At 32.6% G+C, this 23,758-nt stretch overlaps 1 protein-coding gene across 3 annotated transcripts in view; it reads left to right on the forward strand.

The window, feature by feature from the left end:
* The window catches only part of trio (trio Rho guanine nucleotide exchange factor), a 220,188-nt gene that overhangs the window by 180,827 nt on the left and 15,603 nt on the right, over window positions 1-23,758 (forward strand). For all 3 annotated transcript variants that reach the window (XR_015040424.1, XM_085813909.1, XM_085813910.1), the window contains 4 exons: window positions 304-463; window positions 2,746-2,838; window positions 3,687-3,821; window positions 21,578-21,757. Coding sequence is in view for 2 of the 3 variants with exons in the window: in XM_085813909.1 (XP_085670035.1) it covers window positions 304-463; window positions 2,746-2,838; window positions 3,687-3,821; window positions 21,578-21,757 (568 nt within the window). In the remaining variant the exon portion in view is untranslated. The remainder of the gene's footprint in view (window positions 1-303; window positions 464-2,745; window positions 2,839-3,686; window positions 3,822-21,577; window positions 21,758-23,758) is intronic.

Below are 23,758 nucleotides of genomic sequence, written 5' to 3' on the forward strand. Positions count from 1 at the left end.
ACAGTCTGTAAAAAATAATAATCCAGATCCAATTAGAAGATTAAGGAACAGTACAATCTTCAACATTAACTGAAATGTTTTAGAGTTGGTAAAGATAATTTTAGCCTAGCTTATACCGTACGTTATACATTAAACGTGCATGCGTAAAGCATACAAAAAAAAAGTTTGTGGCTTTGAGATCCAGATTATAGATCATCCCGGATAATGACGTCCGGATTACGGACTTTGTACTGTATATGTGCATGCATGTATGTATATATTCCAGACTTAAGTGTCTAATCTTTTGTTTGTCTTTTACTGTAGTACTTTTTTTCCTGAGCTACAAAATACTTTAGAAAACCCTCGCAGCATTGGCCTGCTCTTTAGGAGATCTGAGAGAAAACTTCATATGTACATTGTCTATTGCCAGAATAAACCCAAATCTGAACAAGTTATAGCACATTTCATAAATTCATATTTTGAGGTAATCCTTTTGATCATAAAGTTGTGGTTTGCTATTTAGAGAATACAGTCTTGTACCAAGGATAGTATTTTCTGTGCTTTAAATTAAAAATATAAAATTGCAGAAAATATATTGTTGGATATTTAGATGAAATCAAATTTATAGAATGAAAATTAAGTCTCGTGTAAAATGTATACATGTTGAATTACTAACATAAAGTATTGGCTGAATTAAATTATCGGCTGAAATTAAATACTTTGTCCTGTTAAGTTTCCATTTCAAATGTGTAATTTAATTCCAGCCATTTAATGCCATGTAAAACCTTAATTTAGGCCAATTTTTTTCCTTTTTTTTTAACTGTATTGAAAGACTATGAGAAAGTAAAGAAAATTATGTTTGGGAAGAAGATGCTGTTATAGAAAGTGAGTGTTGAAATTGTCTTTTAGAATTCTTAGAATATCATTGCACTAACAAATCATTGTGTGGTGCTGGGGATGGATAATTATATGTAAGAAGAATGTAAATATTGTGTGGTATTAAAACAGGGAATAGAAAAATCAGGCTGCAATTTTGATAAATAATTTCAAAGTGAAATTTTGATTCAGCATTCATTTTGTATCATTGTGTGCTTAGCATGAATTTTATACCCATCTGGTTATCAGTGATTAAAATTCATTTCTGATAAAAAAAATTTGTACATTAATCGCACATCTTAAAGACATAATCACTATATAATTCTTATGGGAAATTTCTTAATTCCTATGGGGAATCTTTCTTAATTAAAATGGAGATTGAGTTATATCTGAATTTCCATGTACTGGCAAGAACAAATAAAATTTTTAGAATTTAAGTAAAGCTGTATGAAAGGGAATTAGATGTGATCCAATCTTTTAAAAAACTTATTTTTACATTCAAGCCAAAAAATTTAAATCTTGTTCTTATCCGGTTCCCTCTTTTTAATGCCACATGCAGCATTCTTTTTTCTGTTGCCTCCAAGTTTCTCAATAGTGCTGAGATTAGTTCTTCTCATGCTCTATTCTAGCAGATGAATTTCTGTATATGGTGCATATCTCAAAGTGAAAGTTAGAGTAATAATTATAACCCAGTTTTAGAAAATTAACTTTCATAGCTTATCTAGTTTTCCTAGAAAGCTCGCTGCTTCATAATTGTACTGGACCAGATCCCAAGAAGTCAAACCTTTACATTAATTGCTTCATGATATAGTTTTATTTCTTCTGAATACACTTTTCTGTTATTGTAATGAAAAAGGACAGTATTAATAGGTATTAATGATGGATCATGGTGTCATGAATATACTTCAAATGTTCTGAAGTTTTTTTTTGGGGGGGGGAAGATACTTTTCATTGGTAAATGAAACATAATTTTTTGCTCTAGCTGCAGAAGTTAATAAATAACAAAATGTTTTGAGTTGCTGTTGCATGAATAATTGCATGCAGAAGAATTTTGGGGAATTACCTGCAAAAATTATTTTGGAAGTGAATATTGACTTTATCATTATTTTAACTTCTCAATTTCTAATTTGTAATAATGATTATATTTCAAATTTGACTTTTTTTAATAAATATTTTAAGAATGAATAATAAATAAAGAGTACAGTACTTCCATAAGAGCCAATATATTTTTTTATTATTCGAAAGGGGCCTTTATATTCCTGTGGCATGCTGTGGCATGTCAACAGCAAACATGATATCTCTAACTTGGCTTGAACCCTTAAATGTGTGTGTGAAGTTACCCTATTTAAGTTTTAATTCCCTATTATTAGGAATTGATTAATTTATCTGGTTCCCACATTTGATTGCTCAAACATTGAAGCCAACGTCTTCATTATTTCCAATGAAAATATCTTTAATGGGATGACTTTATATGAGAAGCAATGATGCCACAGGATTTGTACATATTATAGGACTTCTTATCATACTAGATCAGTGACTATAACCAAGGGGTTTGCATATATCATGAAGCTACTCTTATCCTCATATGATGCTAATGTACTAGGAAAATAATGTTGTATCAACATACTTGCAACTTCCTTAAAGCAAAGCGCTGATGTAACTTACCCTTAAGTACAACAGGAAAATTCTAAATCTGAAATTTTTGTGATATGTATACACATCCTTTTTTTTTTTTTTTTCCCTGATTTAAAATGCATATTTGATACCTTTGATGAAAGGTATCAAATTAATTTGAGTTTTGTACTCATTTTTAAATACCTTTACATATGTTATTTTGAGCAGATAAGATTAAAATTTATATCTGAAAAATTTGCGTAATTTCTTTGTTAGGAGTTGAGAAGAAAGTGTGATATTGAGCATCAGCTGCATGATCTGTTAACAAGACCAGTGCAGCGCATTTTAGAATATAAATTACTTTTGAAGGTATTTATAATTTTGTACTTCTTTAATTATATTCCAGTATTATTAATGTTTGATAGTGCTTCTCAGTCTTTCAACTTCCATGACCCACATGTATTTAATTGCTCTGAAGAAAAAAGAATAAAAGAAAATAATATGATGGTTGAGTAACAATGAATAATTTTTAATATTAACAATTAACTGATAATTATAAATTAATTCTTAATTACAAAGAGGTATGTATAATTATAAAATAAAAATACTTCCAAAATGTTTCACGACTCACCAAAAATTGTCTTGTAATGTATTGCTGATATGTCTGTTTATTTCTTGTATAATCTATATTTTCATCAGATTTTATTATACAGGCTATAAGATAATTTTCAGTGGATCACTACCACACTTTGGGAATTATTTGTTTAACAGGCAGAACAAAAATATTGTAACTTCATTACCATTTAAAACTATCAGTAATGGAATTTTCGCTCTTTTCATGCTCATCCCCATTCTGCTAACTTATAGTCTGCAGCTTCTATTTTTTCCTCATCATGACACTTGTAATGTTTCATTATGCATTGAAATCTGAGATTTTTCAAGAATAAAGATGATTTGTAAAATCATTGCCATCTTCTATATATTTATGTTTAACCCATCTGAGTTTTTTTTTTTTTTCATGCATTGTGATACAACAGCCAGTAACATACCTAGATAGCATCATTTTGTACTATTATGTATTACTACATAAGCTCATTTATACCAATATGTTTGGCACTTCAGTGTGTAAATAATAAAGTATTGTAAATCTTGAATGTGCTTGTGTGTGTTACTTGAAAGAGCATTTATCATGTAATAAAAATATGTTCTTTACCTAGGACATTCTAAAATATACTCAGCTGGCTGATATTGAAGAAGAAGTTCAACAACTAGAAAAAGCCGTCCAAATAATGCACATAATATATAAAACTGCCAATGATGTTCTTAATCTGAACCGATTACAAGGATTTCAAGTAACTGCTTGCTGTCCATTTAATAGTTAACATTTTAGAGTTTTTATGTTAATATCATAGTTATAGTTTTTATTTCTTGTATAATCTACATTTTATCAGATTTTTTTAATGCTTAAATACTGCTCTATATAATTGGCAGATGTTACTAAATTCTATAAAACAGTACAAAGTCTTTAATCCGGACTCGTCGGGACTTCGGCAATTCCGGATTAGGGGTTTTTCCGGATTATAGATCATCAATTAAAATCTGGTAAGATGGCATGCGGAAATTATAAAATTAAAAATATGAAACCATAATTTATGAAATAAAGAGCAGTTATGATCTAAAGGGTATCAAAATTTACAAAAAAAAGCTTAATATTTATTTGTTTACTTTATTAAGCATTTCTTTCAACGCGCGCATGCGTAAAGCATGCATTACGCATAGTCGAAATTAGAAAATTGCAACCAGAAACTATTTGATGTGTATTCGTGATATTTATAATGATGAGGAATTTGATTTAAATCATATCAAAGAAGGATTACATCAAGATGAAATACTGCATTTAGTAAGGAATTATATGCCGAATAAGATAAAAACATCTGCCCTGAAGATGAGGATAGTGCTGACAGATCAACTTCCAGTTAATTGCTGTAAAATATAACGCTGTAAATATAATGCTGATTTTTGTTGTTTGACGTCTTAATTAGTATTTATTCGGCGTGTTATTGTGTCTTAATTATAGAAGCCTCGAACAGGCTTATTTTTTGCTTTCTTTTTTGCACGAGGTGTGGCTGTCATTTTGTGATTGCATGAGTTTCGGTGAGTACTTTTTTGCAATTTTCAAGTTAAGTTTATATTTTGTATATTTGGATATTATGCTTGTCTGATTTCATGCATTTTGCTTACAAACGTTTTGTTTTCTATTCATCTCAGTGAGGGATTTTTCTGCTGTTTTGTGTGTGCTTTATTATCGTTTAGTTAATTTAGTTTGGTTTTCTGCATTGTTTATCATGCCTTCATCCGTTAATCGTTTCACTAAATTATGCCTGAAGCGGCAAAAATTCCTGAATCATCTTGACTTTTTACTTAAATGTAAAAAATTGATCCCCAATTTTATTCAAATCAAATCTAATCAAAAACCTTCGAGTTGCATTTAAAAAATTCTCTTAAATTGCAAGCTTGCCCTACTTCGGTCCGTCATAAGGGATACACGTCAACATTTGTCCAAAATTGAACATTAGCTCTATAAGCTTCATCTGGAACTCGCTAAATCATATCCAAAATTCACTGCCCTTGAACAAAAGTCTTGGTCTAGAACGGAGAATGCAGTTAACCGTCATAAAAACACCCTTGCAGTTACATTCGAAAAACTTCTTTTACAATCTTCCAGTTCAAGTAGTTCAAAAAATTGTCCCATTGTAAACATCAAGCCAATAGTTAATATTTCTAATGTTGGTCTTTCAGAAGAACAAGAGAGAATTCTAAAATATAATTTTAACTTCTCACAAAACTGTAAAACCTCGATTCCAAAGATTTTGGCTCCTATCAAAAAAAGCTTTCAAGTTCAGTAAAGTTTCAGATTCACAGAAAGAAATGATTAGGCATCTTATCACTCATAATGTGAAATTCAATAATAAACCTTTGAAACCAAATCTAACTGTGAGAGAAAGAGTGGCAATGCTCGAAATTCATTCTAACCTGGATATTATCATTTCAAAGGGTGACAAAGGTGGCCAGATAGTCGTTATGGATAAGAACACTTACATCAATGGTGTCACTAAACTCTTAAACGAAGGACCATATAATCCGATCCCTAAAGATCCTTCACCTTCGGACTTGTCAAAAATAAAAACTGCGATCAAATCTTCGCAAATCATTTCAGGCAACTTAAAACATTTGCTTATCCCATCTGTTGCAAATTGTGCCAGATTATATGCTCTTCGCAAAATTCATAAAAGTGGTATTCCTTTCCGCCCTATTGTATCAAATTTAGTTTCTGCCTCGTATCCATTAGCTAAATATTTAGTTTCTAGATTTTCAACTCTATTAGACAATAACATTTACACCATAAAAAATTCAATAGAGTTTGTAAAAAAGGTTAAAAACATTTCTCCTAGTAATTTACTCATGGTTTCTTTTGATGTAAAATCATTATTCACCAATGTCCCAGTGGAGGGTGCATTAAGATGTCTAGAAACCAGACTTCGCGAATTTCATTTCTCTTGCATCGAAATTGATGAGCTAATTTCTCTCACTCAACTCTGTTTGAAACAAACACATTTTGTTTTCCAAAATAAATATTATAAGCAAACTGAGGGATTAGGCATGGGAAGCCCTCTCAGTCCCATCCTGGCTGATATCTACATACATTATTATGAATCAAAATTGTTTGAAACTTTAAACTTCCCGGCATGGTTCCGCTACGTAGATGATACTTTTACCCTGTTTGTAGCTAATAAAGATGATTTAAATAAAGTTCTTTCAACAATGAATTCTATTGATCCTGCTATTCAGTTCACTTTTGAACTTGAGACTTGCAATTCTCTTCCGTTTCTCGACATTCTGGTCACACATAACACATCCAACTTCAGTACTACGGTTTACCGTAAACCTTCATCGGTTTGTCTTCCACCACACTTTAAATCATGTCATCCGACTAAACAAAAGTTAGCTTCATTTTATTCCTATGTTTTCTGTGCTCTTCAAGTTTGCTCCTCCACACTAGCCCTTGATGAAGAAATAAATTATTTAAAAGCAATAGCTATTGACAGGGTCTTTTCACCCAACATTATTAATCAAGCAGTTAAAAAATTCTCATCTCAACACATTAAAAGGCAGTCTTGTTTTAGGAGATTATAAAAATTCTGTTGTCATTCCCTTCTTTCCATCAATTAGCTATAAAGTTGCACATATTTTGCAGAAATTTAACTTTCGGGTTGTTTATTCTCCCATCAATAAAATTCCGAGTTCCATACTCAAGGACCCCATTCCGGATATGAATTCCTGGGGTATTTATAGGATTCCTTGCCAGTGTGGTTTAATTTACATTGACCAAACTATAAAAGAGCCTTAAAATTTCACGTCAAGGAACATGAGGCATATGTTAGAAAAAAGGAAACACAGAAGTCTTCTGTTGCTCAACATTGTTGGTCCGAAAACCACACTTTCAATTTTTCTGCTGCCAAAATTATTCAAAAAACATCTTCCATTGGAGAACTGGATTTTCTAGAGGCATTTCACATTCATAAAAATCTTTCTGTTCTAGTTAACAACCCTAATTCCAATCCAAATTTGCCTTCGTGCTTTGAAGAAATAATGTTTAGTTCTGGTTTCGCCAACAGATTGCGCCACTTGCTTATTCTTGTCCAGGCTTTCTTATCTTATCTAATCATTATTTCCTATCTTGTTCATTTGCGATTTTGCAGCTGAGGATGGTGGTTCGGTAAAACTATCGAAACTGGTCCTGTGAAAATTTTGTAAATATAACGCTGATTTTTATTGTGTGACTTTCTGAATTGACTTTTTAGGTATTTTTTAATGATTTCATAATAGATTGGCAACAGAGAAGATTTTCACACCAGTGCTTTATGTTTATTTACATTTCACCTCTCTTTCCTCTGCTTAGGATCTTTTTCCATGGTGAATCACACTCACGTCCATTTAGTATTCAATGGCATATCATGTTACGGAGTTATATTTTCATTTCTTTTGGAAAAAAAATACTAAATAGTTTTAAGATTATTGTAATTTCTTAAAAAATATAAATTTCCATTATTAACATATAAAATGAACACAACACTTGAATTAAAAAGTATTAGAACGGTGCATCCATCTAGTAGCGGCATTTCCTACATACATCCCACCTTTTAATTTCGACCATTCTTCGTAAATATATATGAATTAAAATAGTAATTTTTATTAGAAAAAGAAACTTTCACATAAAAATGTACATTCTAACACCGAAAGTTGTTCACATGATTTAAATTGCATTAGAAATTAAGGAAAAAAACTGCTTGAAAATTAGACCTGCAAAGAATTATTATTTTAAATAATTTCCATGAATGAATACTAGTGCTGCCATCTGTTATACATTTAGAGAACTAAACGGTGTAGCACGTATTTTAAATAGAATTTTGCAGCTTTCATCTGGGAGATAAAAAGTTATAAAAAGTGGCATCCCACCGCTCGTGAAAGGGTTAAAAACTGCATATTTTGGTTGTATAGATGCCTATGTGTTGCATCCTTTTTATAGATGTACATATTAAAATCTTGTGTATTACTCTTCATTTTAAGTTATATATATGCGATGATAAAATTTAGTAAGCAGAATGTAGTAAATTGTTGAAAGATGAATGCTTGACTAGGAATGACATTATTTTGCAGTCTCGAGTGGATTGACGATTAGAAGATCGCAGAAAATATCAATTACATAGCAGAAGATGCCATGAACGTTTGAAAAATTACAAAAATCACTCGATATTGCAGCCAATAATCAAAAGCAGCCATGCAAGAGACATCCTTCAGCCAGCAAGCATAGGCTGAAAAAGAGGGAGGGTAGTAGGATTGCAACAATATTTATAGTAAAATTTTTCGTTAATCGGATTGGCTGAAACTTATAGGCAATGTAGAAGTTTCAAGATAACGTAATGCAGAATACGTTTTCAAATATGACACAGTTTAGAGAAAGTTATTACTAGAGACAAAGTACCCAAATTAAAAATAAGCAATTAAGAGGCATTTTTAATTATAATTTTGATTTGCATTTTTTATCGTACATATATATATATATACAAATATTCTGTTTGTATTTGCTTTATACAAATATTCTATTTGTATAAAGCAAATATAAAATTTAAATTTAAAATTTAATTAAGAAATTTTAATTGCAAAGAAATAAAAATGATTATTATTGCTGCGAACTAGTTTACAATATAATTTAAATTTTAAATTTAAATAATTGCACTTATCTAAAACCATGAAAAAATATATAATTCAAAAAAATTAAATTTATTTTTCCTAAAAATTGCATAAGTGAATAATTGTTGAGCAGACAGGGTTATCAAGGGGAAGTTGCCCCCAAACCTAGCTCTTCAATTACTCAATTCATGTTTCATCATCCGTATAGGCAAGGGTGAAAGTAAAATCAATGTTGTGAATTACAAAAAAAGAAATTTAAACAGTGGAATTTTGAGAAAAAAGCAAGTTAATGACTGGAGTTAATATTAATTAAATTAATTAAAAGCCAATTAAGAGTATAAAACCAAAGTAATTTATAAACTCTTGCCTACAGGAAACTTTCCAAACACGAATTATGCCTGTAAACCTAAAATAAACTATACAGTACAATTAAAATGTAAAAATAATAATAAAAAGGCTAGTAAATAGCAAGTTTTAATTTAACTTACCTAAATACATGTTTGAATTTCTGAGCTGTACCAGCATTTACTAAACTAACTGAGTAGTTTGTACTGCTAACTGTAAAAATAGAGGTCTCTAATATAATATAAAGTTGAGTGTAAAGCTGCTGTGTGTGACAGCTATTATAAAAACCATGTTGTAAATTCCATAAATGTAAAATGTAAACTACTGATAATGTGAAAAATGTTGCCAACTTTGAGTCATTGTAAAAAGTGTAAAAATTGAAAAATATGCACTGCTACTGTTTGTGAAAATAGATGTTGCAAACAACTGAAGAGAAGAAAATTTTTTAATTTTTAGAATAAATAATTTAATTTAATTGAATAAATTAGAATTAGAGAAGAAAATTACGAATTGAAATAGAGGATTATTCTAAGAATTTTTTTGTACTAGACTGCATTACAAGTTGAATCAAAACTTTTAACTAAATACTTTAACCAAAGGTAAGGAAATTAGAAAAAATTAAATAAAAATCTTCACTCAATTTGGGCTATAATTGATACTTTTAAAAAGAGTTGGCCCTTCATTAGTAAAAGGAAAGAATCCAGTATTGCTAAAATATACATTTTTACAAAATATATTTACAAGTAATCCCTTAACTCTTCAAAATCCTCCATTACCCTCCAGTTAAGGTTTAAGGTAATATTATCATACCTTAAAGAGTTAAAAAATTAAAAAGAAAAGTTAATGCCTGCCTTTTTAATATAGAATTTAATAAAATTTTTTGGTTATTAACTTGAACATTAATTAGTTTTATTATTTCTTCCATTAAATCTTCTATTTCAGTGCATATATTTTAATTCTAACTATTTGGCTATAAAAAAGTGTTACCTATTACTTTATTAGAGATATTAGAGTTCCAATTAATTAGTTTAATAGTTTCAAACTGGAATGCCCTCCTTTTATCATATGTGGTGTGTTTAATTATGAGTAGGTCTAGGTATTCAATATTATCTTGATTCATATTAGTTCTGTTAAGTGTTAAACTATCTGGGTAAATTTTGAATTGTTCAAAAGCAGAATTATTATTGAAAGTTATAATATCATCAATGTATCTGAATGTATTTGCAAATAACTTGAATTCATCCTTATTCAAAGTAAGTTGGAATTTATATTCATTAGCAAAAAGATATAAGTTACATATTTGTTCGCTCCCCTTGGATTTCCTTTCACCTGCTGAAAGATCTTATTGAATTTAATGTAATTATTAAATAATGCACATTGCAGGTAAGTTTTCCATCTTTCAATTCAGAGAATGCTTAGCATGTCAGGAAAAAGTTGTGGGAGTTGCATTAAACTAGTATAAATTTCGTCCAATGGTAGAGAAGTGTAAAGGTTTTCAAAGTCATAGCTGTTAATGATCTTGATTTCTAAACTTTTAAATTTGTCGAGAACTGGAGCATTATTATATAAATAATCCAACAATAGTTGTGCTGCTTGTTAACAACTAGTTAATGTATTAAAATACAGATGTTTTAAAGTTTAATTGCAAATATGTAATCTATATTCTTCTTATAATTATTTGTAGCATTTGCTATAAATCTAAATTTGAGGGGGGGATTTATGGAATTTTGGAAGATGGTTGTGCAGTTAGTAGTTTTTTAAGAATTGCTTTAAGCTTTTTTGCTGTGACATTTTCTTGCATATTGGTAAGTTTGTAAGTAATGGCATTATTCAGTTCAGTATCAACTAGTGAGACACAAAAAATTTTTCAAACCATGCTGAAATTATTACTGGCTTTGTCAATGTTGGTGATTATGAATTTTTGCTTCAAGTCTTGTATTAGAGGATTGAGAAAATCCTATGGTAAATTTCTGTTAAATTCTATTCTTTGAATTCTTTGCTTTATTTCTTCTAACACTTCATGTTTCCAAGCCATAAAGGCAGAATTTGGAATATTTAATTTGTAACTAGTTTTAGCTATCTCATCTATGAACTATCCTTTAACTATCTGGTCTGTGTTTAACTATGAACTCATCAAGATTTTTTTCGAAACTTCTAAAACATTGATTTTTGCCAATTTTCAGTACAGGTCAAAATTTTGTGCCTTTTTTCATTAAATTTCTTAAAAGCTGGTTTTTAACTATTGTTAAATTGGCAGTAACAATATGTTTATGAAAATCGTCTACGTAGTCTTTACCCCTCAGGGGGCTCACTCTTGTGAGTATGGGTGTGGCAATCCCGAGGTACCCTAGCCCTTCAGGGGATCATCTTCTTGATGAGACGGGTGTCACGATCCTGGAGCCCCAGTGATCTATCCTCTTTTCCGTCTCCTCTCCTCTTGGCTGGAACTTTTTCCCTTCCCTTCTCCCTTGTGGTTTCTCTCTACGGAGTTTGGGGCTCGTCACGAGAGGCTGGAACAGACCTTGTTTCTAGTTTTCGAGTGGCGAGAAAACTGCCCACGTGTTTGCCGTGCGTGGAGACTCGTGTCGCTGGAAAGGAGGGTCCTGGTAGTTGAGGGGCGAGGTACTGTCCCCAACACACTGCTTTGGCCTCTGCTTCAGCTAAACGGGAGGCACCTTAGTCGTCCTCATGGGTGTCAATCGGCTGGTCACTAGTCCTTGTGTCAGTGGCTTGGGGTCAAGCTCTCGGGAGTACCTTCTTTCGGGAAAGCCGACTGTGGGGCTTCAGTTTGCGTATAGGTCTGGCTAGCCCTAACACAGGAATCTGTGTTCCCTTGTTGGGCTCCGTGGTGGGTGGGGCCGTCGGACCCGAATCTTATCTCTTTCAAACATGGCTTCACTTTTTATATTAAAAAAACTGATACAAATGAAACTAAACAAGAAATAGAAATTATTGATAAATCCATTAACAAAAAGATCCGTACCGATGCAAATGCAAAGGAAACTACTGAAAATCCGCGCTTCCTAGTTGTCTCTAGCCCTTCTGGTGAACTGCAAAAGATGTCTCCTTTTCTAGTAAGCAAATACATTAAATCAAGCATAGGTGAGCCAAAGAATATTAAGCGTCTCCGTTCTGGAGACCTGCTCATAGATACCGTTTCGGCCACCCAGTCTGCTTCACTTTTGAGTCAAACCAATTTTGGACAAGTACCTATAACTGTGTCAGCACACAAAACACTTAACTTCTGTAAAGGTGTGATCTCGGAAATTGACCTTATGCTTGTTTCAGAAGAAGAGTTGGTTTCTGAGTTGGCTGACCAAAAGGTTTGTGCTGCTAAGCGGATCAAGATGCGTAAGGAAGGTCAGTTGATCGACACAAAACACGTAATCCTGACCTTCAAATTGCCTGATCTGCCAAAGAATATAAAGGCTGGGTATCTAAACTGCCCTGTAAGACCGTATGTTCCCAACCCAATGCGATGCTTCCAATGCCAGAGGTTTGGTCACTCTAAAACATCCTGTCGTGGCAGCCTGACATGTGCTCGATGCTCGTCGGTTGGTCACGATAGTGAAAATTGCACTGCTGCGGCATTGTGTGTAAATTGCAAAGGCGATCATCCGGCATTTTCTCGTTCTTGTCCAAAATGGAAAACAGAAAAGGAAGTACAGACGGCAAAAGTCACTAGAAACATCTCCTACGCAGAAGCCAGAAGGCTGGTTCAAAGCACACAGCTTCAACCAAATAGATCATATGCTAGTGCCGTTAAAGCAACACGGACCGTTGCAACTCAAACATTGATAAGTGCACAGATTCCTATAAATAAAACCCAGAAGCATGCAAGCCAGAAAAAGGAAACTCCGACTCATGTAGTACAAAAACAAGAAATAGCAATCCAGAGCAAATCCAAAAATGGGCCTTCAAAAATAGAAACAAAAAACAGAAGCAATAGTAATAGTTCATTTGAGGATATGGTATCTGAATCTTTAGATTCAGATAGTATGGAAGTAGAAGAGGGGCTAGATCTTCCCGAGCATCTACTTCCATGAAAAACAAAAAAGCAGCACAGAAAAAACAAACATGAATTATAATGGCTACCCTGATCTCTTGGAACTGTCGCGGATTCCACCAAAATTTTCTCGACATCAAAAGTATAATCAAAGTTCATCACCCTGTGTGCTTGGCAGTACAGGAAACAAATCTGAAACCAGGTCAAACAGCAAAACTTCGGAGGTTTTCTTTCGTCAGGAAAGATAACCTTGCAGGTGAACGTGCCTGTGGAGGTGTAGGTCTTCTCACCTCACTCGACTATCCCTCAAGTTTCCTTCCTTTGACGACATCCCTCCAAGTTGTCGCTATAAGTAAATTTTCATATTGTAGTTTCAGTTGTTTCTCTTTATTTGCCTCCTAATGAGCACATTGATCAGGAAGATTTAAATTGTCTTATAGAGCAGCTGCCTGAGCCTTTCATCATAATAGGAGATTTTAACAGCCATAATCCGCTCTGGGGTAGTAAAGATACAAATTGCCGAGGAAGACAAATTGAGCGAATGATTGAAGATCATAGCCTTTGTCTCCTGAATAATGGGCAGGATACTTACTTCCATGAGCCTTCAAGGACATTCCACGCTCTTGACCTTGCCATCTGTTCACCATCTCTGTTGCCATTTTGCACCTTTAGTGTCGGTAATGATCTTTACAACAGCGATCATTATCCCATTTTTGTGTCTCTTGCACGAAGAGGAGCAAACCCCATGTCGAGACTCCCTTGGTTTATACTGGACAGGGCAGACTGGGAACTCTTCCATTGTAGAGCTCACAGATGAAATGGTAGAAGATGCGCATATCGATGATGCTGTTGAAGCTGTTACAAATACTATTATTGAGGCAGCTATGCTTTCCATTCCTAGAACATCAGGAAAAATACTGAAATATTCGAAACCGTGGTGGAATCGCGATTGTCATGAAGCACTGAAAAAACAGAAAAAAGCATGGGGTATTTTTCGTAGATATCCTACTCTGCGAAACCTCATTGCATTTAAAAGAGCCATAGCAAACGCACGAAAAGTAAGGAGGCAGAGCCAAAGGAATTCTTGGATTTCCTATGTGTCATCAATTACATCCTGTACGCCTAGTAAGCGGGTTTGGGAAAGAGTTCGAAAAGCATGCGGAATATATAAAGACCACTCACTTTCCTTTTTGGAAAAAGATGGCTGAGTGATTAGCTCCATAGAAGAAATAGCGAATACTATCGGTGAGACATTTGCTGCCGTTTCTTCCAGCAGAAACTATTCACCTGCATTTCTCTCTATCAAGCAGCACTCTGAAATAAATCCCATTGCATTCAACTCGTCCTAATCTGAGCCTTACAATAGAGCATTTACTATGCTGGAATTAAAGAGAGCTTTATTGCAGACACATAGGTCTTCTCCGGGTCTTGATGGCGTGAATTATGAAATGCTAAAACATCTGTCCTATAAGTCACTGACTGCCCTCCTCACTCTTTACAATAGAGTGTGGAAGGAGCGTATTTTTCCCAGTGCGTGGAGGAGAGCTGTTGTAATTCCTATTGTTAAGCCAGGGAAAGATCCAAGGAATCCATCGAACTATCGGCCAATTGCCCTTACGAGTTGCGTATGCAAACTGTTTGAAAAGATGGTAAACAGCCGCCTAGTCTACTTCTTGGAAAAGAATGATATATCGCCTTATCAGAGCAGTTTTCGAAAGGGAAGAACAACTGTAAATAACATGCTCCTCTTAGAGACATCTATTCGAAAAGCATTTGTAAGAAGAAGCCACCTTGTCTCGATATTCTTCGACATTGAAAAAGCTTATGATAAGGCATGGAGATACGGTATACTCCGGGGTCTTCATGAGAGTGGCTTGCGCGGCAACCTACCAATTTTCATTCAAAATTTCTTGAACACTAGAACTTTTCAAGTAAGAATTGGCTCTGTTTTTTCGGATGTTTTTGAACAGGAAGAGGGTGTGCCTCAAGGCTGCGTGCTCAGTGTAACCCTGTTTAGTTTAAAAATAAACTCTGTACTAAAAGAACTTCCTCCCACCATCTTGGGATCTCTATATGTTGATGATCTGCAGATTAGCTGTCGAGGAGCAGACATGAGATACGTACAGAGGCAATTGCAGATGGCTCTGAATAAGATCCAAGAATGGTCAAACAAACAGGGATTTACTTTTTCCAAACAGAAAACTGTGTGTGTTCACTTTTGTAGGAAGCGAGGTCTCCATCCTGAGCCTGAGTTATATCTGAATGGTACAATTATTCCAGTTACGCCCGAAGTAAAATTTTTAGGAGTGACGTTCGACCGAAAATTGACTTTTCTTTCTCATGTTTTAAACCTGAGAAAGAAGTGTCTAAGAACACTAAATATTTTAAAAGTATTGGCGAACACCTCCTGGGGTGCAGAGCGTTGCTCCATGCTTCGCATTTACAAAGCGCTCGTCCGCTCTAAACTGGACTATGGCTCAGTTGTTTATGGATCCGCTCGGCCATCAGTATTGTTAAAACTGGATCCTGTTCACCATCAAACTCTGCGCATTTGTTCAGGAGCTTTCAGGACCTCTCCCGTCCAGAGCCTGTACGTTGACTGTAACGAACCGTCACTTTATCTGAGGCGTGAGCAAATGTCCCTCTTGCAATATTTTAATATTCTAGCCCAACCTGAACATCCCAATAAGCTGTGCTTACTCGATGATGCGTGTAACGTTTTATTTGAAACCTGTCCATCCTGCGTTCCTCCCTTTCCTTTAAGAGTTCGCCCTGTCATTGAGGAACATTCCCTCTCTGATATGCGCCCCCAAGCAGTACAGAATTTCGAAATTCCACCTTGGGAAAATTCACGGATTCAGCTTCTTGATGTTTTCAAACATCACGTGAAGGCGAGCACTAACGAGATCGTTTACAGACAACTCTTTGCTGAGCACAGGCAGAAATATAGCAGTTATTATCCGATTTACACAGATGGATCAAAGTCAAATGATCATGTCGGGATGGCTTTTGTATTTGAAGATTACATTGAGGGCAGATGCCTGCACCATGCTTGCTCAGTCATAACATCTGAATTAACTGCAATATATTATGGTCTTTTGTACATCTCGAAGCTCTGCCACAAAAAGTTCATAGTTTATACAGACTCGTATAGTGCTCTGAAATCTTTGGAAGCTTTTCCCAACACTCAGAATCCTGTGGTAGTCGATGTTCTCAAAATTCATATAAACTTAACGATTCGAGGATATGAAGTCCTGTACTGCTGGGTTCCTGGACATGCTGGAATAAAGGGAAATGAGCTTGCAGATATCGCTGCCAAATCTACTGTTCAACTGTCTAGTCGCCTTATACTTTTTAGAGATATCTGCTGTGTCATCAAGGGAAAGGTCCGAAATAAATGGCAACAAATTTGGGATGTTCAGCTTCAAAACAAGTTAAGACAAGTAAAACCTAGAATTGAGCATTGGGAATCTACCAAAAATCGTAAGGAGGAAGTTCTTTTGACTCGCCTCAGAATTGGTCACACTAGAGTGACACATAACTACCTTTTAAAAGCTGAGAATGAGCCTGTGTGTTTTAATTGTAATGTTTGTTTATCTGTTCGTCATATTTTAATTGAGTGTCCATGTTTTAATAGTCTTCGCCAGAAATATTTTAATAGCTGTGACTTACCTCTCGACCGTTTAATTGGAAGAGAGGTCAATTGTAATTTATTTTATTATTTGAAAGAAACTGGCTTTTATCACCTAATGTAATTTGTTTTTAAGATTGTATCTTAAATTTTAAATGTGTGGTTTTAACTTGTTTTTATATGACTTCATCCTCTGGATTTGATACATTTGTGTACTTGTTTTTATTTATTGTATTTTAATTTCATCAATTGTAGTCACCCCATCTCGTGTTTGGCGCACTATAATCATCTTTGGTTTTGCGCCATATCTCTCACTCACTCACTCACTCTACGTAGTCTTTATATTGAAGTTCTTTGCAGTATTAGTGGGCTGTAGAAGCTAGATCATGGTGGTTAAGTAGCAATTTGCTAAGAGGTTTTTGATACTTGAAAGCTGGTGAGATTTGTACTTTAGTAGCTGGAAATTGTTGTTGACATTTTCTGAAAATTTTGTAAAACTGATTTTGTCATAGTTCGGATGTAGGAAGTTGATTATGTAGTAATATTTATTCTACTTCTTAGTGGTAGAGAATTTAAAATTGCAAAAATCTATAACAAGGTCTTTGATAATATTGGGTCCCATAAATTGCTGTTGAACAAAAAATTTACAAGTTTCATTAAGAATTTGTGTTTACAAGTATGCAACCAAATAATGATATTTTTGGTGAAATTTTCAGTTAGAAAGTAATTATTATTATCATTTAACTTTACTGTGTCTATTGTTGAAAATAATTTATTTTTTTTTGTTTATTACCTGCTCTTGTCTCTCGTAATGTTTTTTTACTGAATAATATAAAATGGCTGTAAGTTGGAATTTCAGAATTTAATTTAATGTGTTGGTTGAAAGTATTTATTAAGCATGTAGAGCGACTCTTGAAATAATTTATCTTTGTATTCAGGCACAATGTCCAAAATTTGAATACTAATTTTGCTGAAATCATGTATTTAAAAATGTTCTAATTCTGCTGTATTAGGCGTGTTAAAATTGATAGTTGCGAATTTTTTAATATGTACTCTGTGGTTGTTTATTTTTGGTTTGGCCTACATATTTAAGGTTGTAAGTGTTACATGAGATAAAATATATGCAATTAAAGCCCCGTTCACAAGAGCAGATTCGAACGGTAGTGAAAACCGGTTCTTCCAACGTGTCCCATTCACATGGGAACAAACATTAACTGCCTCGCCAAATTGGAGGTAGAATTTGGTTGAATGTTCCTTACCTCTCGGGAGCAGAGCAATTGCGTGGATTTATCGAAAGAAATGCAAAAGGTTTCTCAGTTTGCATTTTCAGTTTAAAGAATACAAACTGTCTAAATAGACATTTGATCATTTCAAATCTTTAAAACTTTATTAAATTTCAATACACACATATATATATAAATCAAACCTAGTGCTATTTATTCAATTGGTAAATATAAACATAAATTACAAACCTTTTTTTTAAAACCTTATGTAGCCAGAAAAATCGCAAAAAAATCATAAAATGCAAGCAGAATTTTTCTTTACCTGTTTTTGTTTTGTAAAACACGTTCAAAACAGTTTTAATACATTAATTAATTATAATATTGTTGCGTGCGTACGGGTTTGTAATAGATTGATGATAGTTCGTAAATGATTGTCATTGCTCTCAAATCCGATGATAGCTTAATTAAATTTATTTTATAAACAGAAACACTTCAAAGTTCTGGAATTTTCCACAGAAATACTCGTACAAGTGTTTAGAATATCACTAAGTATAATCAGTATTTATGCTTCGATCTAATAAGAACGTTAAACACAATGGAATGCAAAACGCATCTTAAGAGAAATTAAACTCAGAAATATCTCCAATCTTACGCTGAACTAACAGCTGGCAACAATAACAACTTATATAGTATAAATAATGTCATAAAAATAATGTGGTACTATGAGATTATTACTTTGAAACCAATGTCTCGAATTGATGCCCAAGAAGAACCAATATTTCCCATTCTGCTATCATTGCATATCTTTTAAAAAAAGTAAAAAAAAAAAAATCATCCAATTAATTTCCTTTACCTTTTTCTTTAAATGTGAAAAGTTTGTTTTATAAGCTGTGAAAATGTTGGAAGTTTGTAACCGATATATTTTTAGATATGAAATTTTAAAATTATTGGGCGTCTAAAAATATGAACGATTTCCAAAAATTATCCCAAAATATATATTTTTTTTTAATTATGCTAAAAATTTCATTTAATTTCTTTTCCTCCACAGTGTGTTATGGTGCAAACTATAATATTCTGAGATTCTCAGTTTAATTGTTAATATTTGCAAAAAATCGTTTGAACTTTAAATTTGAAAAAAATCTAATCCTCTAAAAATCAAAAGCGTGACACCACATCCACAAGCAGTGTATGTACAACGTTTGAGTTCTATATCTTATCGGGAAGCAGTTTAAAAATCCATGATCATCTTTTAACCATAGCGACAAGCACCAAGTGTGAACTAAATAACAGCTTAGAAAATAATAATAATTAAAAAGCATATATTTTTCAGGAACCATTACGAAAGTTCAGGTACCAGTTGTGAAAGTACAGATTACAAAATTAACAACTGTAAACAACGTTAAAAATGTGTAAACAGTATTAGAAATCGCCAATTCGGAGACGTAATTGTTCACAGAGGCATAGGTGTAAAGGGAAGGAAGATGGTGGTCTTCTGAATGGGTCCTAAAGCCGAAACTCTTTCATGTCTCCTTTTTCTCCTCTTGCTAACAGCAGCTGTGCGAAGGAGCGTTGCATGTGAACGGGGCTTAAATGTTTTTCGAAAGGGGAGTTGTTTTGTGGCTGTGATATTAAAGAGCATAGTGCTAACTTTATAAGTAAGTAATTTGCTAGAATGACATTTATAGAAATTTATGTGATTGAGACGAGCCAGATAAAAGTAAAGAGGCAGATAACCTACAATACAGTGAACTTTTAAAGTAAAAATTCTTAACTCAATTTTTGGACAGGAATATTTTAAAAAACTGGGAATCTAAATGGTATTGCTAATTTAATTCACTAAAATTTGAGAATTTAAAATAACTGTTGTTATTAACCGCTTCCCTTAAAAAATTTTTTTGAAAAAAATTGCAAAAAATCATCACATTTTTTTATTTTATTATTAAATACAACAAAACGAAACAATTTAAAATATGTAGGTTTTAAGTTGAATTTTTAATTTTTTGAAGGTGTAAAAGCATTTAATTTTTAATATTAGTTTACTATCCCGAGTTACCTCGGGCAAACGAAAAAAAGTTAAATATTAATCTTTGTATGATAGTTTTTGAAACAAGGGACAGCACAGAGTGGTAACTGACGTTCTACGCTTGTATCTGGTCTCTTTTTCTTACTGGCTTATCACTGGAATCTCTTTCACGGGAGCACAGAGTACACTGTCTCGTTGGATTTCCCCCCCCAAACATTTTCATAATCACTATCTGAAAAATCATCGCTTTCGCTATCTTCCATCATCGCCATTATTTTATTTTTTTCCAATGCATGCATCTTTCTTTATACATTACTAATCCACAAGCCAACGTATACTATACAATAGGGAAACACGCTACCAGTCCCTTCAAAAGAACCATGCAACAAACAAAATTTGGCAAACTGCCAATCAAAGCTAATATTTCCTTTCATTTCCTCCAGACTGAGTAAAACCGTGATAAAACAAATCGTACTAACAAATTCTGCTTTGCCTGCGTTTTCTCGGGATAATAATTAACTGCAATATATACGAACCCGAGATAACTTGGGATAATCAGGCAAGTGGTTAAAAAATACTGTAAGTTAAAATTTGAAATAAAGTTTAAAAAAATTTTAGTTAAGTATAAAAATATTTTTTAAAAAATCTATTTGAACCAAGTTATATTTGAAAAAATTAAAAAAGTGAAATCAAACAAGGTAATTATCGCTAGAAGCTGCTAAGTACTAACAAAATTGTTTCACAAGAAAATAGTAAAGTTAAATTTAAACAATTCTCATGCACCATTGCTGCAAGAAATGAAATTTGAATTATATATGTATTCATAAATAAACGGAAAAGGTAACGTTAATTTAGATAAAAATAAGGAAAATATATTTCTAATTGCAGTTTTATTAAAAACTATGTACTGTATTATTTTTAATTTTGTGGCACTTTGATTGGCTGATGCTGTTGCTCCACTTTGCCTGTGCAATATTTATGGTATATTAATATTAGCAGGGTTGCAGAGTCATAAGATTCATTATGATCAACCTGGGTATTGTTTTCAGTTAACTGTAGTGAGCAGTAAATTTCTGCTGTTTATTTGTTCAAATTTTACTTTGTTTTCCCTTTACTTTTTTTTTTATTATGGATCATCTTATTTTTGTCCAATTAAAAGATCTAGAGTGAGATTGTTTTTAGAATCTAGTTTCTTTTTAGAATGGACAATTTTCTGCGTTCTATTTTATTTTGTACTTTTAAGTTAACCACCCTTTTCACCTCCATCTCCATCTCCTATTTCAGCCACCTATTTATACTTGTTTTCTTTCTCGTATGGATAGACTTTTCTTAGTATATTATATCCAAAAATACTTCATATGTTTAAAATAAAACGTTATCTTGTGTTATCAAGATCATTGTTGTTATTTGTTGCCTACACAATATTAGCAAAGAATGTTTCTGTTGTACAAAATCTTTAAGTATTGAAGAAGAAGTTTTGAATTATAATTGTGTTATGTTTCAAGAGCCAAAGTAAATTTGTATAAATTGTTATTCTACATTTTGTAGAAAATGTTGCTTATTGAAAATCCTTTTTATAAGTGATGAAATTATATTGTGTGATTTCAAGATTCTGTTTTTAAAAACAGGTTAATTTGGCCCATCAAGGACAGCTTCTTTTTCAAGGTCAACTCAAAGTTGGAGAACATCCTAGCAAACTCAAAGAGAGACAAGTGTTTCTCTTTGAACAAGTTATAGTTTTTAGTGAAATCGCAACTCCAAAAAGTCAACATTCTAGTCCAGTGTATATGTACAAGAACTCTCTGCCTGTAAGTATCTGTCAGTAGCTTTTAAAGAGGAAGAATTCGAATTAAAATGAAAATCACAATTGTTTCCTATTGGGTGTTTTCTTATAAATTTTTTCTTTCCATTTTTAAATTGCAAGGACTGTGTGAAAAAATAAAAATAAAAATGTAAATTCTTTTTATTTGTGTTGAGGGTGTTGAGAGTGATGGTTATTTAAAAGAATTTTGCATTCTAATGAAAACACTGAATGTAAGTGAAAAACAAAATGTTTTAATTGATATTTATCCTTACACTTAACAGAACAGATCGCTAATGCATATCGACCTATAATATATGAAAAAAGGGAGATGAACAAGTGATGACTTGTCAATGACATCTTCTATGTCATGTCATTGTGTTAACTTTGACATTATATTTGGTTATCAGGTACTTGTGTATGAGTCATGTTGATACGTAGCAAATGCTGGGCAGGACTTGGATCTCACACTCTGCTGGATTCCTACTTCCATTCCAGTCTTCGACAGCTACAGGAATGTCAGCATTCCATGTCTTGAAACGTTTTCCATGATGGAGAAAACCATAACTGTAGACAGGATACACGGGATTAAATGCGGTTGCTCTTTTCTTCAGTTTTAGGACTGCATAGATGCAAGAGGGAATGCAAATTTCCCATAGACTTTGTAATTATTGTCATTGCTGCCAGCTGTCCTGATTTTACAGATTTTTTTTTATTACCTCTCTTAGTCTCCAGGTAGATCATTGAATATCTCAGTTTTTTAATATTCAGTGTTTAAGAAAAATATTTCCCATTAATAAATAAAATTTATTGAATTAATGAAACTTAAATTGTATGAACTCAATTCCTCCACTCCTAGTGATTTACAGCAGAACTTTCCTTATTGAATTTTATTCGATTTGAATTTCTTTAATCTACTGCAGACATTTACAGAATCTTTTAATGAAGATTCAACCTGCATTTACGTTTTGCATTTATATATAGCACATTACCAAGTTTATTCACACAATTGTACTTAACATTAATTATTAATTTTATTTTCAATATATATTTAAAAATACTTTGACAAATAAAAGACTATTCAGAATTTTCTCAATATAAAAGTGTAAAAAAAAATGAGAAATGAAATTAGCCAAAGAACATAAAATTTAGAGTATCTAATTTTATATTAATATATTTTACATCAAAATTGTATTAAAAATAATTCAATAACCTGATTTATGCAATATAAAGTAAATTTAAATCAATTTGGAGTTCTTTTGATATGGCTTCACACTGCAGTTTACTTCTGGTATTTCATATTTCAGGGTTAGCAACTATGTATTGTATTTTCCAGTAGTCTGAAATTGGTGGCCTGTGGGTTGCATGCAGCTCCCTAAGCAATTGTATGAAGTCCACAAATAAATTTCAATTACATATTTGTTGCACATTTAGTGTTTCAAAGATTTACATTATTTTCATCACCATTAAAACAAGTATGAATAATACACCCAAACAATCTAAATTGAGTTAATGTATAATGTGATATAAATCACATTTAGGATCTTAAAGGTACAGTTTGATTGACTTGTATTCATAATTGTCAAAAAATAAGTATCCTCAGTTAAAAATATTTCCACTAAAAATAATTGCTTTGTTTGGGGATACATTTCTGTGTCCGATTTCTCTTCACAGTTGATAAAATTAATAAGAAAAGAATCAATTGAATGATGAGCATCTAAAATCTATATTAAATATTTTTTTCCAGCACACAGACATTATGCAAAAATTTTGATTTACGTATAAAATTTATAATTATATGCTCACAAACATATTAAAAAATTAATATATCAGAGAAAGAGGCTAGGTTATTGTTATTTTTTCTCAGGTCTAAAAGAAAGGTTTATCTGAAAACTTAGAAATTTTTCATAATTTGTTTTGTTAAATTTCAATTAAATCTCTTTAGCAGCAGTCAAGGTACATCAAACAAATGGAAAGCAAATTCCAATGTTCACACCATTGCCACTTT

Source organism: Stegodyphus dumicola, chromosome 3, assembly GCF_044657685.1.
Source record: "Stegodyphus dumicola isolate Sdum_Otavi_A_Nest chromosome 3, ASM4465768v1".
Classification (NCBI taxonomy): domain Eukaryota; kingdom Metazoa; phylum Arthropoda; class Arachnida; order Araneae; family Eresidae; genus Stegodyphus; species Stegodyphus dumicola.